The sequence below is a fragment of the Aureobasidium pullulans genome, assembly GCF_000721785.1.
Source record: "Aureobasidium pullulans EXF-150 unplaced genomic scaffold scaffold_5, whole genome shotgun sequence".
NCBI classification, from domain to species: domain Eukaryota; kingdom Fungi; phylum Ascomycota; class Dothideomycetes; order Dothideales; family Saccotheciaceae; genus Aureobasidium; species Aureobasidium pullulans.
Window position 1 is genome coordinate 143840 of NW_021941025.1, and position 17849 is coordinate 161688.

Consider the following 17849-nt stretch of genomic DNA (forward strand, 5'->3'; position numbering starts at 1 on the left):
AGCTTATTAGCGCCGAGGCGGGGTCAAACACGAGACCCGGCTGAGATATTGAATAGATAGATAAGACCCAGCTGCAGAGATGCGTGATAGTTCTCAGATGATCTGATTTGTCCGTAGAGGTCGGAAACTCGCGTCAAGATTGAGGGCATCTCGGGAAGTATTGAGCCTGAAACATCTACATGCGTGCCAGAATCTCGACAGCACGTAAGAAGCTTTAGACGAGCCCTGAATTTCGGGACGATGTGGTGTCGGACCGACGGCAACCCCACCAAGCACGACCAAGCTTCAAGGAGAAAGGGTTAACCCGCCGCCTGCCGTGCTGGCAAGTGCTTAACGAGCGTGCCAATGCCGCCTAAAGGCTTCACGAGGGGATCTGCAGCGTTCTTAGACTCTTTACGCACGTCGCTCGTTGAATCGTGAATCAACGCGTTTCGGCTTTAACCATTGCCTCCAATCAATTTGCTCTGCACGACAGGCATGCATCCCCCACCGCTCAGGAATGTCTGTTCCAGAGCGTAGATCTTGCCGCAACGCGTAGCATTTCACGAGGTTGACGAGCGTGGGCCCCCTGGACCCATCCGATATTGCTCGACATGGCATTTTGCAGGGAGCCGCGCTGTCTACGCCACCCTCAGCCTTTTCTCTCAGGCCTGGACATCTGACAGACCCATATAACACTCCCGGTTCAAAGGAGTTGGCATCTGCACAGGAATAGCCTGCAGCAACAATTAATTTGTTGCTATCTCTCCTAGACGTTCACTGACCCTATCTCCCTATAGCACTATTTTCCGGGACCTCAAAACTCACGCGAAGGATGATTCTTCGAAGGAAGGATTGTTAAACGCCGCAATCCTTCGACGCCAACAGATTAACCGGTCTATCAGTCACTGATGACCATGACAATGACTGCAGATCGAGCCTCATACGGCTGTCAGCTTCTTCTACCCTTCGCGGAATTGCACCCACCGCGTTGGTGCAAGGCCCTGCATATTTGATTGCCCAAATCTAGATTGTCTAGCTTGTGGACTCTCCGGATTTATAGAGCAACTCGACCGCGCGCTTCTCTCCTGGATCGATCATCGAACATTTCACAAACATGTCTCCGCCCGTGAAGACTGACGCCGAGCAAGTTTCTGACTCCGAAGATTGGACCAAACTATCCGACATCAATGAGAGGCGACGGGTACAAAATCGTCTCGCACAGCGAAGTCGTAGTATGTGGCATGGTAAAGATTTGTGAAGTTGCCAAGACTAATAGTCTATTCAGGGAAGAAATTGAGACTGCTCGAGAGGCGGGACAGCCAGCGTGGGACACCAGCCGCAGAATCCAAAAGCCCAGAGCCCCCAAGGTCTTTTCGTGATATCGAAGATTTGTTAAACCATATCGACCAAACCAAAATTCGTCTACAAGAGTATCTTTCCAAGCCAACAAAGGTTGTGCCGGAAGCTCCTGCTGCAGATATCAACATCTGGGACCCCTGTTTGATTCAAAGCCTGGACGAAAATGACCTGGATGAATTGTTCAAGGGTCTTGATCAAATGCCTACTCCAGATATCAAATCCCCTGACCCGATTGGCATTTCGACGGACTACTTCGGTGATATGGCAATGACAAACAATAGCGCTGGACAAAAAACTCCAATGTTCGGACCTCTGATGACGCCACCGGTTAGTGTTTCTTCAAGACCTTGTAAGATACTATTCCTTCGCCTACAGAGAGTACATACTCTGACAACAGATTTAGCAGCATCCAGGAGTGACTCAGGGCTGCAGCAAAGAAATGACGTCTACAACATGAATGGAGCAAGTGACGTCTTCTCCCTCAATAATAACGACCATGGCAACACCGCTTTGCATATCGCAGCTCGTGACCGTCATCACTCCATCATCCGCCTTCTGGTGGAGACAGGCACCGACATCAACTCATCCAACAATTAACAAATGACTGCTCTCCAGATTGCGATCACCTCTGCCAACATCACCACTGCGCAATACCTTTTGGGCTTGGGCGCTGACGTTTCGGGAAGGACTTCAAGTGGAGATACATCACTGCATCTTGCCGCTCGCATTGGTGATGTGAGTCTGGTAGAATCATTACTCCAGCGTTCCGTGGGTCTCAATGCGAAAAATCACTGCGGTGAGACAGCACTGCACGCTGCTGTATCGGCAGGCCACGAAGATGTAGTCAGATTGATGTTAGCAAGCGGTGTTGACTCGCAGGTTAAGGTCGGAGTCACTGCTCCCATGGACGATGGGTTTGATTGGAGTTCAATCATGGAAGTGTAACTTTCTTGTGTTTGCCTTTGGAGAAGCATCTATCTTTCATATCGATCTTGCATTTGGCGCTTTGCACATTGGAACCAGGGTCGCGAGGCAGTCAGGCGTTTACAATGAATATTTATCGTTCAACACTTTTGTCTGATGGCACACAAACTCATGCTTTCCATCTTCTGCCTTTTACATATCAGATATCCTGTCTATCCTGCTCGGACAGGATATTTTTCCACCTTCCACTTCTCTCACACTCACAGTCAGATACTCAAGCGCCATAATAGTATACAGTACTGTACTCTGGAAGTATCGTGCAGATCACCACTGCATGCGTGACAGAGCTGAGCGGATGAAGAGAACGTGTAGTTGCAGGTCCTGACCATAAGTGGTAGGAAGTTTGCTGGTGCATGCATATGAGTTTCGAACACACAATTTGTGCTACCGGAGCGCCGGAACCATTGCGCTGGGTTCTAGATTCCAGGTATTTCTTAGCCGGCAAACCGAAGCTCAGATCACCAGTTCATGAGATCTCTTTATCATTCCGAACTTTCCACATTGTATGGACATGTGATAATTGTACACGTTCCAAGAAGTCAAGGAAAACACTGAATATAGGAGATTTGACTGCCGGAAGTCATCAAAGGTACAGACCAGCAGCCTTTCTACCAGCTTGTCCATTCAAGATACCCTCCTCACCCTTATAGCCTCTGAAGATTGTCTCGTCCGTGCCATTCCTTGCAAAATCTTCCGGCGGGACGCCGGCCTTGAAGTTGACCACTTGCTGACGCATATATCTTGTATTCGCCTCCGTGGTAGGAACAGCGGCAATATACAGGACCGCCGAGTCGTGGTCGCCGGTATGTTGCACATCCACACCGTGAATCATCTACATTTGACAAACACACATTAGCCTCCAAGACCTTACATGAACCAAGAAAGAGAGAGGGATCTTACATCGGCGTGCCACCACACCGTATCCGCCGGTCGCATGGTCGGGATATTCACCAAACACTTTCCAAGTCTCAGATGCGGATGTGATGCCGGACTGACAATTTGCGGCAGCTGTCTCCAAGTACCCGGGAACCAGCCTCGCTCAGCATTCAATGTCCACTTTGTCGCATCCATGATATCGCATTCATCTTCGGGAGCGTCAAACAAGGGTCGCAGAATCACATATGCCATTGCGGTCTTGACATCCGGATATAGTAAGAGAGAGCCTTCGTTGGCGCCTGCGGACGTCAATGCAGTCCATCCTTGAAAGGCGCGTAAAACTTGAGAAGCAGTGCCGGGAAAGAGGCCTGGCTTTGCATCCTTGCGGATCGAGAGGTCGTAAGGATCGAAAGCGTCGGGATTACCCGACCAGATGGCTGAGTATACCTCACGATAAGTATCATCTGCCCAGCGCGAGAGACTGCCGCCATCTGCAGATTATCAGGCGTGAGACATAATCGGATTGATACAGGGAAGAGAACAACATACCAATGTGTGGAGGTAGCGCGTTGAAGATGGTATTCTCAGGCCGAATCCGGAAACCATCGGCATATGAGAGTGGCTCTTGGATAGTGGTCTGGTTCTCACTCTTGTCGTGCCACAGAGCATTGATTGCTCGTTGGACCGCTAGGCTGTTGGGGTGCGAGCGAGCCGCTTGCTGTACTGGCGAGTGGTAGACGTCGAACATGAAAGGGGTATCGGCTGGCATGCCTTTGATAGACACGATGAGGTTAGAGTTAAAACTTGACAAAGGGTGGTGTTGATTACCTGTGATTTGAGCCTGGTTGTCTTTGACATAGTCCTTCAGCTCATTGTACCAATCAGTCGCCTGCTCTTCAGAAACAACATGCCGCACAATGAAGCATCCAATATCTTTTAGCTTATGCTTTGTCTCCATGTCGGCAGAGAGGAAGTCTTCTAAATCAAGCTCTGGAATAACAGAGTTGCCTTGCGAAGCGATATTCTCCGTGATAGATTCCAGTCTCTTGCAAACCTGAACCCAGCTTGACTTCAAAGCTTCGGCGCCATACCTGGAGTAGATAGCTTCGGTGTATTCATTGGTTCCTGTCTGCACTCCCTTTGCTGTGGCAAGAGTGAGCTGTGGCCATGGTGACCATGTGTTGTCGACGGCTCCAGGCATAGAAAGATCAGTACCAAGCTGGTATGGTGAAAATGAGATGTAGAAATCAAGAGTTTGATGAGTGTGAGAGGTCTTGCGAGTGGGCAAGCTAGATTTTAAGAAGAGAACCATAGTAGGCATGTCAGATATGCTTGTCTGACCATTGGCTGACAGATGACATCCCATGTCAGCAATCATGAGTAACGCGTAGTTCCGTCTGACAAAACTCGGTATCCCATCTAGAGCCCTCGTCAGCATCATCCGGGAAACTTATGGGAGGGCTGACGTCCAACTCAAGGCCATCCCCGACTTTGTTGATTGACGCGAACCAGGCTTCACTATTATTTCAAATTCGGCCGGGAGAAGAGTGCACATCTCTGGACGCGAGTTTAATCAACCAGTGGTATAGTGTTGAAAAGAGAGCTGTCCGGATCTACAACATAAAATGCTTGACTTGACTGGACTGAACGTGAAGATTGTGAATATGCTCAGATGATTTTCACGCGAATCATTAGATTCCCTTTTCTATCTGAACCAGTGGTTGACTGCCTTGACTCGTCCATAATCTGAGAAGCAGAAACACAACTTCAATGTGGTAATCAAGCTGTACGACTGTTAATCAGAAGCGAGTGGCTAGACTCTCTTCGCGAGGTGTCGTCTCAATCAAACCGCCAGAATCAACGAGATACGGGGCACTGGACGTCTCAGTCTTGTTGACCAGTCGTGCATGTACCAGGTTGATGCGTGTGACAGAGCCACTATGCAGCTCGACTGACGTGGTTCGACCAGTGTGAAATGCGACACGCTCCGCCTCGAGAGCTTTGCGGTCTCGTGGAGCATTCTGTCGAGCAAACATACTCATCAAGATGGCCGCACCCGCGAACGCGGTAACGACTCGCATCTGGGCGTTAGAAGATCTTCCATACGCGCGGCAAGTCAAGTCTCTATGTGAATCACTAAGGTTTGCGATGTTAGCTGTTGACAGCATGACCGATCTCAGCTCCTCGTCGGACAAAAACTTGGCAAGTTGCGATCTGAAATCGCCATTTAGGATGGCTTGCGTCACAGCGAGACCGATAACACCACCAAGTTGTCGTAGTTGAGTGACGGCGCCCAAAGATACAGCTAGTCCAGTCAGTTACCCACGAGATGTTCAAGGGACCAGAAAGACTTACTGTTATCTTTCATAGCCACTTCTGTGCGAATGACAACCATCGAACTGGCCATGGTAAGACCAAAACCGAAGCCGAGAATGATTTGATAAAGATAACAGAGATTGGCGATCTCACTGTCTGTGGGTAAGGTCGACATGAGTCCACAACCAACTGTCATGAGTACGTTCGAAAACACCAATAAGTGCCAGGCGATATTGAATTTGCCAGTGATCGTGCCAGTCAGAATCGCGCCCAAAGCGGTCGAACCAATGAGTGGGAGCATGTGAAGACCCGCGTTCTCGGGACTGACGCCATTGACAATTTGAAGGCGTTGTGGTAGGGCCATGATGGTGACTACAAAGGGAAAGCCAGTGAAGAATACAGTTCTACAAGTGTTAGCTTTTGTGTTGAAGTTGTGCTACTGCGTCGCCAAACATACCCAAGAGTCGCTGCAACGACCCTGCTAGATATGAGTCTTGTCGGAAAGAGAGGCAGCATCTTCATGCTTGCTTCTCTGGGTGTCAGAACATGCTCCCATATGCCGAAGGCTAGAAAACAGATGACTGATCCCACAAGCATCAACACCACAAACAAGCTTCGCCAGGAGAAGTGAACACCTCCTTCTTCCAGAGAGATGACCAACAGTGAGGATCAAGTGAGCGAGAGAAGTATCCCAGGCCAGTCAATCTGTTGCAACGCCGGCTTTCCAAGTCTCCTTGACTGTGTTTCATTTGGAAACAGGAAAGCGACGCAGACAGTGACCAGAACTCCACAGGGAATGTTGATCCAAAAGACCCACTGTGAATGTTAGCGGAAGTCAATGATTGCATCTTGGGACACTACCCTCCAAGTGGTATTCGAGGTAATAACTCCGCCAAGGACAGGTCCCAAGAGACTCGCACAAGCGGTGCTCATTGAGATAGCTCCTGATGCTGCGCTAACGAGCCTGAATGGTACCACGTCCAAAACAGATGCATAGGCAAGCGCATAGATTCCAGCACCGCCTATACCTTGTAAAGCCCGAAAGACGATACTAAACGAAGTTTTAGCCAGGTCCTGATAGTTATGACAATTCGAGACCTACAGCTGCTTGAGTGTTTGTGAGAAGCCGCATCCGATTGACCAGACAAGAAACATGAGAATTGAAAACATCAAGACAGGTTTTCTGCCCAAAACATCGCTCAATCTAGTGAATATGAGAAGGAAACCAGAATAAGTGAGCAGATAGGACACTATAATCCAGCTTGCTTGATCAAAATGGCCAAAGTCGGAAGCGATCGTGATCAACGAGGTCGAGATGATGGTAGTATCTAATGTGGCAAGGAGCAGAGCTAAGCATAGCCTAATCACGTGTAAGGAATCTTTCCAGATGAGTCTTCGGAAGAACTCACGCAAACACAGTCGAACCAAGCGGCCAGCCTTCCAGAACAGGTAATCCCAGATCCTTCTCTTCTTCGCCATAAGAACTGGTCTTTCTGCCATCTTTTCGGGACTTTACAGAGGCTGAAGCCGAGTCAGTGCCTGCTTGGGATTGAGGGCTTGAAGCGCGAGGAACTGCGTCATTGGATAGTGTGCCAGACATGGCCGGCTGTCTTTGTTTGACGTTGGAGCGATTGCTGGGTTCGGGAATCGCGTGGCACATGTTGTATACAACTTATGTATCAGCCTTGATCTTCGCAATTGCCGATTGGCGGCTCTTGCGAGGTCATGGCTTCGTCTCGAGAGTCATCTTCGAGCGGATGAGTGAGGAATTGCTGACCGGGAAACGTGTTGAAAGAGGATTTGGTGCATGACTGCAATGACTCAGCCACGGCCTGCGCACGGACTGGTCTGACTTTTGAAGCGTCATCATCTTCACCACTTCTGTTTGATTCTCTACAGTGTACACCATGACCAGATGATGACTTGAGCAAGGAGACAACCGCCGTGCGAGAAGTAAAGTTCAAAAGGCGGTTGGAAAATCGATGCATCATGAAGACAATTCAGCAACTTTCCGTCCACAGTCCACATGGAAAAGCAACGCACTCTTCTCTTCGTGACGAACAGTGAGCTGGGCCAGGCCGGCGTCATCCTCGCCGTCGCATATGAGTTTCTCGTACGGCGGGAGTATGATGTGCATATCGCCTCCTTCCCCGCTCTCCAGAGCAGCATTGATCATCTCAACGACACAGCTTTTCGCCTTAGCAATGGGACATGCAGCGCCATCACATTCCACCATCTGTCTGGAAAGTCGATGAAGGAGGCCGCACCTCCTGGTACCGAATTCCTCGACCTACATCCTCCGGGCATCAGGGGAGCTCTGTTTGCTTACGACAATGTGCTCCCCGCAACGTTTGCTCCGTGGCACGGAGTCGAGTACATGATCGGTTACAGCAGCACCATCGAAATCATCAACCATGTTGCTCCCAGATTGGTTGTTGTCGATCTGTTATTTAGTCAAGCCGTTGATGCTTGCAACGCGATAGGCCAGAAGTGCATGATCCTCAGCCCGAACACCTTCAAGGAGCTTGTACTGGACCGACAGCCTAGCGGAGGAGCTTTGTGGAAGTTTCCAGCGTGAGTGCTCTCGGACATTTCCAACGATGATGCTGACAGTCTCGAGGATGGCATCAGGCTTTCCCTACCCTGTTCCTTGGTCGTACATTCCGGCGAACATATACCTCATCTATCGCTTCTTACGCTCGCGCCGTCAAAACGAGAGACTTCTCCAACTGTCGCGATATCGTCAAGGTTGTGGTCTCCCAGCCAAAATTCCGTCCATGTTTGAGGGATTTGGCGATGCTCATATCCTGCTCCCTTCGACATCGACCATCGACTATGACTTCTCCATACCTTCACACGTAACTCCTTGCGGCCCCATCATACCCCCCTTTGAACCTCTTGCCGAGACTGATCCAAAGCTGAGCGCTTGGTTACAACAAGGTCCAACTGTCTTGATCAATCTCGGATCCCATGTTGTCGTCGACCACCATCTCACCGCCGAATTCGCGGCTGCCGTCAAAACTCTACTCGACCGTCGACCTGATGTACAGATCTTGTGGAAGTTGAAGACCAAGGTCAATGTGGAGGATGCTCTGCATGTGATTGCCGAAGAGATCAAAACCAAGCGAGTTTGGATCGAGTCTTGGCTGCCCGCCCACCCCCTCGCAATCTTGATGACTAACACTGTTGTCTGCACTGTCCACCACGGTGGATCCAATTCGTACCATGAGGCTATATAGTATGTTCCTTGCCCTTCTTGCTTGAAGCTGGGCTGATATGAAATAGTGCTGGAGTTCCACAAGTTGTCCTGCCTGTTTGGATTGATACATACGATTTTGCCATCCGAGTCGAGTATCTTGGTATAGGCGTGTGGGGTAATCGTGTTGCTGCACCGTATGTTGGAGCATCGGAACTTGGAACAGCCTTTCTCAAAGTGGTCGATGGGCGAGAGTCTGCTGGGATGGTGATCAAGGCCAAGAGCATTGCGGTTCCCTTTCAAGGGCACCCTGGCCGGCAGGTCGCTTTCGAGAAGATGACCGAGATATTGGAACTCTGATTTGCGGGTGAATTGACATTGCCAGTAATCACTGTATTGACTGCTTGATGTTGTTTGAGCTCGCTCAGCACGTTTGTGTCCGTTGTTCCTTTGCCATATTCTTTGTGCTGTTGGTTGGATCTGTGTTTAGCGCTATAATGAGCATTTGCTTGAGGCTGATCATCCGTAGAAGGGATGAGCTCCGCAAACCCAATACGCACGGCCGAAGAAAGTCCCGCAATATGCTGCTAGGTTGCTTTTTGGTATCATAACCACTGCGTGTGCCCACATAACTCCATCGCTTACGAAATTAGGTTCCCATCCAATGCAAGACATGCCAAGCTAACTACGGGAATATCCTCCCAGAACAATATGTCTCATGCAACCTCGTGAAGCCTGCCATATCGATAAATCATCAATCATGCATCATGTATCCTCCGAACATTCAGACTTCATCTTATCATCCACCTTGAGGCCTGATGCATAGCGCTCTGCTATCTGGATGTAAATGCTCTGCAAGCCGTACAATGTTGCCGTTGTCACCTCCGCAGCTGAATCCGGTGATCCCACATCATCCTGAGTTTCTGTTCAGCAAAAATTCACGTAATGTCAATACAGCTTGGAAAACTCACGTCCTCTTCTGGACTCGAATCATCATTGACATGGTAATCAACATCTTCATCCTTGATACGGATACTATCTCCAGAATGCCAATCCGTATCAACTCTGTTCCGTAAACGGCTTTGTAGGACATTGAGTTGCTCCTCGACTTCTGCCAATTGCTTCTTCAACTCGATGATCACTTTGCCTTGGCGATGGATGGTCTTGCGTTCGCGGATTATCAGGGCTCTCAGCCCGTTGATTATGCTCTTGACGTGAATTTCGCGGTGGCTTGTGTTATCGAGGAGTTTTATGATCGAGTCTGTGAGCTCGAGCATCGCTGGGACTACTTTTTCATAATCGATGTTGGAGGACATGGTGGATTCCCAAGGAGAGATGGGGATGGAGAAGCTCTGATGGGCAAAGGAGATAGGGAAATTGTAGAAAAAAATCAAGTAGGGACTTTTAGCTGGAGGGCAGAGAATATGATATGAGATCTCAGCAGATGGAAAGATGGCGTGAAGATGACAGAGTAGAGGTGAAGAGTGCCAATGCTGACTTCTCTGCCCCATAACCCCATCCGAAATCTGACAGCCCGAAGCGGTGCGTCTCTTGGGCATGACAACAGGTCTGACATTGTGGTCCGTGGTGTTGCGGTCAGCTCGGGGAGACTGGAAGGCGCGTTCCGACTTGATGACACTGGACAGTCTGTCGGTCGGAGTAGATGACAGGAAATTCACAGCTGACAGGCACAGGCTTCACAGATGGATTGCTCCGACCCAGTCAAGGAGAGTAAACCACAGTCAGATGTACTCATTGAGGACAACTATAAAGCGTAAGGTGTACTCATCATAGGTCATACCATCAGTCAACCATCATCAGCACTATCGAGTCAAGCAACCCAAAGCGGAACAGCACTCCGGTCGATCATGTCTTCATTCCTCCCCACAATCCTCTGTCTGCATGGCACGGGCACATCGGCCAGCATCTTTGCGGCACAAACACGAAAACTGCGGGCTGCCCTACAATCACAATTCAAGTTCGTCTTCATCGACGCACCCCACCCCTCAGCACCAGGCCCTGGTGTCGCTCCCGCATACGTCGATTCAGGGCCCTTCTACAGCTGGTTTTCCCCCTCAGCAAATGACTCGATGGAATGTGTAGCTAGAGAATTTGTCACCTGCAACGAACACATTATCAAGACCTTGTTAGCACGCGACATTCAACCTTCGAGCATCACGGCCGTCATGGGCTTCTCGCAGGGGACTATCGTGGCTTCCATGCTGTTGGGCTTGGCTCAATACCACGTTGTTGAATGGGCATCGATGGATGTCAGTCTGGCCGCGGTGCCATGGGCCGGTCTGCGGTTCGGAGCGTTGCTGTCAGGGTCCTGCAGTGATGGTGTCGTGACTGCGTTTATGGGCAAGAAGTTGCAATTGCCATGCGTGCATTTGCATGGTCTGCAAGATCCCTTCTTGGAGCACGCGAGGATGCTCCACACCAACATCTATCATGCCACTTCATCGGATGTGCTTGAGTTTGATGGTGGCCACAACATTCCTGGAAGCAAAGCGGATCTTGACAGGCTGGTTGCTCTGATCCGAGGTCTGAACAGGAAGACCAAGACGAAAGCATGGGCAAAGAGAAGATGAGGAGGTTGTTTGTTCTTGCACCGGGTCTGGAATTGAGATGGAGCGAGCTGGAGATAAATGGCGTTCGGGGGGTTTCGTTCGAGTCAGAATTGGAGTCATGGTGTAGTAGGACTGACATTATCTGATGTCCTCCGTGACATGGAGTGACAGGTTGTGGCGTGGTCTAGTTGGACCCTCTGTAGATGTTTGTTTTGTTTGGTACACAGCAAATTTGACAAGGCGACGTTTTTGACGTCAGCCAAGATCCACCTTGAACACGATATTGGTTTCACAAGGGAATGCGACAGTCTGCCTGGCGATTCTGATGTCGTTCGATCACAGAAAACTACCATTTTATGCAACAAGTTGCCTATACGCAAACAGTCTTGTGCGCCCTGAATTGAGCCATCAGTACCTGGTCGTTTTCTAGCACGCTGGTACTCGGACGGGCGCGAAGCGCGACGTTCTCTTTTCGTGACACGCCCACCACGTCGCACAGCCCCCGTGAGAAGGATCCTTAGCACTGGCGATCTTCCTTGGATCCACGCATAGATCTTGAAGACCCGGGGATCTTTTGACGGAGTCTCTTCCGTATCCAATCTTCGCAGCCATTATGACGGACATAAAGCAGCGTTCCAGGGTCATTCTGACCTGTCACTCGGTCAGCATGTATGTCAGCTTGACCGTATTGCCGGGTCCGTCTTCAACATCGAGATTGTTTCAATGCTATGCACCATGAATTTTGCAAAGTACATAAGTTCAGAGCCCTGCCCTTCAGTATGCATCTCATCCAAACGTTCAGTTCTAAACCATGTCCTCACCTGGGATTTCATCTGCGGCGTTCCCTGCGGGTCTTTATATCGCGACTGTCGTCCTCTATTCCTGCCTCATCGTCCCAACCTTCTATATCTGGCGCCGCCATGGCAGAGCTGGCTTCTTGGCCTACAATTTCGTCTTTTCGTTCTGCGCCATTCGCATCGCTGGCGGTGCGCTTTCCATGGTTGCAAGGCACAATCCCAACATTGAGACCAGCGCAACCGTCGTCAACAGTTTGGCCATTTCCCCGCTCCTCCTTGCTGAACTTGGAGTCTTGCACGAGGCACGCAATGCTTGTCTTTTGCGACTGAAACCAAGAGTTGAGCGGACGCTTGTGGGTGGCTTTCACAGCATCATTACGACGGCCATTATACTGGTGGTAATCGGGATTGTCAATGTTGTCAAGGGGCTTTCCACCACTCAAGACTCTGGCCTGATCAAGACTGGACTGGCGATGTTGGTGGTGTCATATCTCATTCTTCTTGCGTGGACGACCATCTCGCTACGCGATCCGGCTAGATCGAGGAATGACACTTTCATTGATGGAACTGTAGTAAGTTATGTCTCTGCTTCTCTGATTTCGCCGCTGATTGTCGATAGCTTTTACGTACTGCTGCAATTGCCCTACCATTTATCGGCATGAGACTCGTCTACGGCATCATCGCATTTCTTCTGACTAGCCCAGCATTTGCCAGTTCGTTGACGGCGAAGATCCTTCTGAGTTTCATCCCAGAGGCACTTAGTACTAGCTTGTTTGTACTTGGTGGCTACAAGACACGCAGTATGTATGCTACATGCTACCAGGAAACGCTTCTAAAGCATACTCCATCGCCGTCTATGTAATGTGCTATATGTAGCTTTTCCTTTATAGAAGTTACATTACTCTTGCACCCATGAGGATAAATTAACAGACACCGTCTCCGAGTGGTTGACGGGGTGGCATACCAGAAAAGTTCAAAGTTTGCAAACAGGGTCCATGACGTCATTGAAGATCGGCACAAACCGTCACACCTCAGGACTAACACGACTGCCTCTGTCTCTTCCAACGCACTTTCCATGAGGGAGATTCCCAATTGACGAGTGACTTCCAACATGACTCCTGCCAAGCTATTGTCACTGTTTGCTGCAATTGCTGCTGTAGCGCAGACATCGCAATGCCCGCAGAACGTCCATGGACAAGCATCTCAAATGATGGCAAGCAATATCGCAAGAAGTCAAGGAGCAGCCGCAAGTTCTTCCGGGACAGGGTTAATTGAACTCGGCATCTTCTATCAAGCGTTACGAGAGAGCATCGCCGCGACAAACGACACCGCCGACAAGCAGACATGGACGGCATACCTACACAACAGTACTGCAACGGCTATTCCCCTCTTCACGAACGCTACTTCTGCCATCGGATTACCTCTTGATCGCTTCTCAATTGGCACCGAGATGATGCGTCAATCGCACGAAACACAGAGCGCGTCTCTCTTGTCTGCCATCTCTACGTTGCAAGACTCGCTCGCACATCAGCCTCGAAACACGAACGGTGGCCTCTGGTACTACGACAACCGGAACAACTTGACCGCCTACCGCAACTTGTCATACACCGACGGCATGTATTCGTATCCGACTTTCGCAATCCTGAGTGCAGGAAATGGCACTCGGCAGTCTGACGCTGTTGGACCTGCGGCGGTGCTGAAGCAACTCGAGATACTGGCCGCCATCTGCGATGATGGTACAGGTCTGCTTGTGCACGGATACGACGCTTTGAAGGCACATGGTTGGGCTGACCCCGAGACTGGCGCAAGTCCTTCTGTGTGGGGCCGATCACAAGCATGGTATACCCTTGGCGTTCTCGAAGCTCTTGAAGCTCTTGAAGCTCTACAATCCGCGACTTCTCATGTCATGACTCTGGATCTCAAGGTTTCGTACAGCAACATGAAGCTTCTGTTCAACAGTCTGATCAAAGCCCAGATCGTTGCTCTCGAGCGTGCTTTGCAGATCAACGATAGATACGGTGTCTGGCAAGTCGTGGATCTCCCGGGTGCCTCAATCAATGGATCTCAGAACTTCATCGAGACAAGCGCGAGCTTGATGACAGCATATTTCCTTCTCAAGTCTGTCCGCCTCAACATCCTGGAAGACACAAAGCTTCGGAACAAAGCCATCAAAGCAGGAGTCGGACTCTGGGAAAATATCTTTGAGACACACGTTACTCGCAATGCGAACGGTACCCTCGATCTCAGCGGAACAAGCTCTATTGCCAGTTTGAGTGCGCAAATTGTCAATGCAAAGGTGAGATAGGAACTGAACTTTCTAATTCTGCCAGATGGAAATGTTGACTCATCTTCGCAGTATTACTTTGACAGGCCGACAGCCAACAACAGTCTAATCGGTACCAGCGCTTTCATCCTTGCTAGCTTGGAGCTCGAGAAATTGTGCGGATGAAGAGAAAATGTCGGAGCGAACATTTACATCAAGAAATACATCGGACATCACGCCACATGTATACGAGCCTGCATTCACTTCTGGGAGACGAGAAGTTAGAAGAAGGAAGGATTACCCGTTGGCAAAGAGGGATTAGTTGTGTCGGAAAGCCTTATCAACGGCCGAACCAGCGGAGGTGTTCAAAACGGCTTTCAGAGCCTAAATGTCGCACAAGGTTATGCTCTCCGCGGCGAAACATTCGGAGAGAACAACACTTCGATACAACTGTTTACGTTGCGAAGCCTATTCATCAGCTGTTTCACCTCAGAAAGTCGTCAAGATCGCGTCTTCTTATTCCTCGCAACGCCCAATTCATCAAGCTCTGTTCTGGTCGCACACCTCAACCTTTCGCAATATTATCATGTCTGCGCCTACTGCCAACTTTACAGTCAGTACGACGGCCTTGATTGTACCTGCAGTTTTCCTTTCTTTTGCTATCTGTTGTGTAGGGTTGCGTGTATACGTACGAACTGGGTTGTTGCGTTCATTCCTGGTTGAGGACTGGCTTTGCATACTGACCTTGATCTTCTTCTCCGCTCATGCAGGACTGCTTTTCGGTATTGAGGCGTCACTGGCCACGCCGAAGCCTAGTCTGGAAGTCTATGAAAAGATCATCAATGTCAGTCTTGCAACACCTGAAATCGCTTGGTGAACCCATTGCTGACTGGAAGTATATAGATTGTCATCTCTGACGTAGTCATCTACCTCTGCGCGTCCATCGCACTCAAACTCTCACTGGCGTTCTTCTTCCTCCGCTTCGTCGTTGAGCGATGGCAGCGCGTTCTTATCTATGTTTTTCTCGCCATCTTCATCGCCAACAGTGTCTCTTCGATTTTCCTGGTTCTTTTCTGGTGCTCTGATCCAACCAAATACGCCATGAAGACTATTATGGGGCAATGCACGGGTACCAATCCTGCTCTCAATGCAGCAAACATCCTCCAAGGCGTTCTCAATGCAGCCACCGATTGGCTGTTCGCCATTCTGCCTATCTTGTGGTACTCAAGACGCAGATGATCAAGCGAGAGAAAGCCATCGTCGCCGGTATTTTCGCTTTGGCGGTCGCCGGGTCTGTGGCTGCTATCCTGAGAGCTGTATATTGGCCTGCGCTTGTCAAAGGAACACTGTCTGGCTTTCGCAAAGGAATGATGTGGTCTACGATAGAGATTGGCGCTGGTATCATTGCTTCTTCTGCAGCGACGCTTCGACCACTGTTGAAGAAAGTAAACTTGGGCAAGAATTGGAGCAGAAAATCGAGGAGTGGAGTTGTCAGCAACGAAGCTAGCCTTCCTGACTCCGAGAAGGGGTTCGAGAAAGAAGTGGTAAAAGTCAAATCGGCTGGCTCTGGAAGTCAATCTGGGAGTGATAGCAAGGAGTGGTGGGATGCTGAAGTTGTGTCGCCCGAAGCAGAAATATTGACGGAAGCAGAAGCTTTACGGCTGCAAGCGTGATGTAGAAGTTCACGACCGGCTTTGAGTAAGTCATTCGACGGAAAGTAAACATTACGTGGCATTCGATATGCAATTCATCAACCATCTCGCTCTTCAAACTATATATCGGAAAGCTTTCTGCTGAAAATCAGTCAGATCCGTGAAGTCACCTTGAGCGTCTTCCATGGTACTGCCTGTACCTGATATCGCTTGATCTTGCGCCTTGTCGCGCCTCTTGTTCTCCACGATATTCACGATCCGGATGGCCAAAAGCACACACGCAGCGCCTCCGTACATGATGGCCACCATCAATTTGCCATGCAGGTAGTCGGGCGCGTCGTATGCACGAAAAGTCTGCGGCCCTATCCAATTGCCCGCTCCGTAAGCAAGAATCTGTAGACCGTTGACGGTGACCTTTTTGGTATGACCGATGGTGTTGTTGGAGATCATGACCATGACGAGACCCCAAGATGCACCGGCACAACTGATACAGTAGTATCCGACAAGCAGACCCGCTGACATGTGAGAGGGTATGACGATCATCAAGATGCCGCCAATCATAGGAATCAGGATTGCAATGACAGCAGGGATTGAACGATCGACCAGCTTGTCTGACAAAACGCCAAAGCCAATCTTACAGACAATGTCAACCAGACCTCCTGGCATCTGTAGCAGTAGAGCCATTCTGTTGTCGAAACCGAAGGACTTTATGATCAAAGATCCGAATGTCGTTATGCCGCCGTTGGGGATGTTCATCAAGAGAGAATAGAGGACGTAAAGATAGGTTCGAGGGTCTCGGAATGCTTCTCGGAATTGATACCAGTCCCAGCCGTAACCACCGATGCCTTGGAAATTGCTTCGGACGCGCTCAGTGGCTATTTGCCTCTCTTTGGGATTGAGGAATTTTGCGTTTGCTTGACTGTCGGGCATGTACCAGAGTAGAAAAGCACCGGTGACTACGGTCAGGAGGCCGAGTAGTAGGAAGAGGATTCTCCATGTTGGAAGAGCTGTTGAAGTTGCACCGGATAGACCATAGGCGAATGGGGCCATGATGAGCGTGGCTATACCGTTACATGCCAGCCATGCATTCACTCGTTTTGCTTGTTCTGTTCGTTGATACCAAAGAGAAGAGAACAGGACAAAGGCGGGAGTTACTGTGGCTTCTAGTGCTCCAAGGAAGAAACGGAGGGCAAGTAGACCGGAGTAACTCTGCGCAGCGGCTGTGCAAGTGAGAACAACACCCCAAAGAATAACGTTTGTTGAGGTATATCTTCCAAGAGGGAGTTTGCGTAAGAGATACGTGGTGGGAAATCTGATGAACAGGAAATCCGAGTCAGCATAATCTCTAGACAGTGGTAACACGTCTTTTGACACTCACTCCCAGAGTATATAACCTGCATAGAAGATCGACGAAACCCAGCTGTATTGTTGAGAGTTCGGATCAAGGTGGGTGTCGTCGCGGATTCCCATCACCGAGGCATAGTTCAAGGATGTCTTGTCGGCGAATTGAATCATATACACCCACATCAGAAGTGGTAGAAGATGTAAGTCGATCTTACGAAGAACAGCTGCATTTTCTTGGGCGGTGAATTCGATCCTCTCGTGACCGATGATAGCAAGAGCGTGATCCTGTGCTTTGTCTCGGTGGGATATATCTTGCAACTCTCCTGCTTCGAGAGTGCTGATGTCTTTCGGCATCTCAGATCGTTTCACATCGGCCATCTTGTCTTGCATCATTGGATGGTAGAAAAAAGTGATTGAGAGAAGGGTGTGCACGATCTCTGTTGGAGAGTCGCACGGACTTTATGATCAAATTGTCCACTAGTACTATGGATCATGAAGAGACGCAATTCA

At 49.6% G+C, this 17849-nt stretch overlaps 10 protein-coding genes across 10 annotated transcripts; 6 read left to right on the forward strand and 4 right to left on the reverse strand.

Moving 5' to 3' along the window:
• The first annotated feature begins 923 nt into the window (after positions 1-923).
• On the forward strand, positions 924-2410 carry M438DRAFT_314626 (uncharacterized protein). Its single transcript, XM_029902612.1, has 3 exons — positions 924-1214; positions 1268-1690; positions 1745-2410. Exons 1-3 carry the CDS (start codon positions 1097-1099, stop codon positions 1936-1938), a joined length of 735 nt encoding a protein of 244 aa, XP_029762450.1. The 5' UTR covers positions 924-1096; the 3' UTR covers positions 1939-2410.
• Positions 2411-2908: 498 nt separating this feature from the next.
• Positions 2909-4402, reverse strand: M438DRAFT_269825 (DUF1479-domain-containing protein; the record flags this gene model as incomplete). The annotated part of the gene is made up of 4 exons (XM_029900348.1): positions 2909-3157; positions 3226-3692; positions 3751-3972; positions 4030-4402. The coding sequence occupies 4 exons, from the start codon at positions 4400-4402 to the stop codon at positions 2909-2911; spliced, it is 1311 nt and encodes a 436-aa protein (XP_029762451.1).
• Positions 4403-4751: 349 nt separating this feature from the next.
• Positions 4752-7266, reverse strand: M438DRAFT_395556 (MFS general substrate transporter). The gene is made up of 7 exons (XM_029909218.1): positions 6927-7266; positions 6620-6877; positions 6379-6568; positions 6257-6333; positions 5975-6130; positions 5557-5921; positions 4752-5506 (listed from the first exon to the last, which is right to left on the reverse strand). Exons 1-7 carry the CDS (start codon positions 7175-7177, stop codon positions 5001-5003), a joined length of 1803 nt encoding a protein of 600 aa, XP_029762452.1. The 5' UTR covers positions 7178-7266; the 3' UTR covers positions 4752-5000.
• A 168-nt stretch (positions 7267-7434) lies between these two features.
• Positions 7435-9143, forward strand: M438DRAFT_343754 (UDP-glucoronosyl and UDP-glucosyl transferase family protein). Its single transcript, XM_029905057.1, has 3 exons — positions 7435-8091; positions 8138-8755; positions 8803-9143. The coding sequence occupies exons 1-3, from the start codon at positions 7544-7546 to the stop codon at positions 9071-9073; spliced, it is 1437 nt and encodes a 478-aa protein (XP_029762453.1). The 5' UTR covers positions 7435-7543; the 3' UTR covers positions 9074-9143.
• Positions 9144-9478: 335 nt separating this feature from the next.
• Positions 9479-10203, reverse strand: M438DRAFT_395558 (uncharacterized protein; the record flags this gene model as incomplete). Its single annotated transcript, XM_029909219.1, has 2 exons — positions 9685-10203; positions 9479-9628 (listed from the first exon to the last, which is right to left on the reverse strand). The coding sequence occupies exons 1-2, from the start codon at positions 10027-10029 to the stop codon at positions 9479-9481; spliced, it is 495 nt and encodes a 164-aa protein (XP_029762949.1). The 5' UTR covers positions 10030-10203.
• Positions 10204-10423: 220 nt separating this feature from the next.
• Positions 10424-11454, forward strand: M438DRAFT_343756 (uncharacterized protein). Its single transcript, XM_029905058.1, has one exon. The coding sequence runs from the start codon at positions 10582-10584 to the stop codon at positions 11302-11304; it is 723 nt and encodes a 240-aa protein (XP_029762454.1). The 5' UTR covers positions 10424-10581; the 3' UTR covers positions 11305-11454.
• A 210-nt stretch (positions 11455-11664) lies between these two features.
• Positions 11665-12987, forward strand: M438DRAFT_292617 (uncharacterized protein). Its single transcript, XM_029901787.1, has 2 exons — positions 11665-12652; positions 12700-12987. Exons 1-2 carry the CDS (start codon positions 12095-12097, stop codon positions 12940-12942), a joined length of 801 nt encoding a protein of 266 aa, XP_029762455.1. The 5' UTR covers positions 11665-12094; the 3' UTR covers positions 12943-12987.
• Positions 12988-13191: 204 nt separating this feature from the next.
• On the forward strand, positions 13192-14529 carry M438DRAFT_372901 (Six-hairpin glycosidase; the record flags this gene model as incomplete). Its single annotated transcript, XM_029908384.1, has 2 exons — positions 13192-14376; positions 14437-14529. The coding sequence occupies 2 exons, from the start codon at positions 13192-13194 to the stop codon at positions 14527-14529; spliced, it is 1278 nt and encodes a 425-aa protein (XP_029762456.1).
• A 400-nt stretch (positions 14530-14929) lies between these two features.
• On the forward strand, positions 14930-16016 carry M438DRAFT_372902 (uncharacterized protein; the record flags this gene model as incomplete). Its single annotated transcript, XM_029908385.1, has 3 exons — positions 14930-15187; positions 15247-15513; positions 15573-16016. 3 exons carry the CDS (start codon positions 14930-14932, stop codon positions 16014-16016), a joined length of 969 nt encoding a protein of 322 aa, XP_029762457.1.
• A 93-nt stretch (positions 16017-16109) lies between these two features.
• On the reverse strand, positions 16110-17833 carry M438DRAFT_372903 (MFS general substrate transporter; the record flags this gene model as incomplete). The annotated part of the gene is made up of 3 exons (XM_029908386.1): positions 16110-17307; positions 17374-17624; positions 17798-17833. 3 exons carry the CDS (start codon positions 17831-17833, stop codon positions 16110-16112), a joined length of 1485 nt encoding a protein of 494 aa, XP_029762458.1.
• Between the last annotated feature and the right edge of the window lie 16 nt (positions 17834-17849).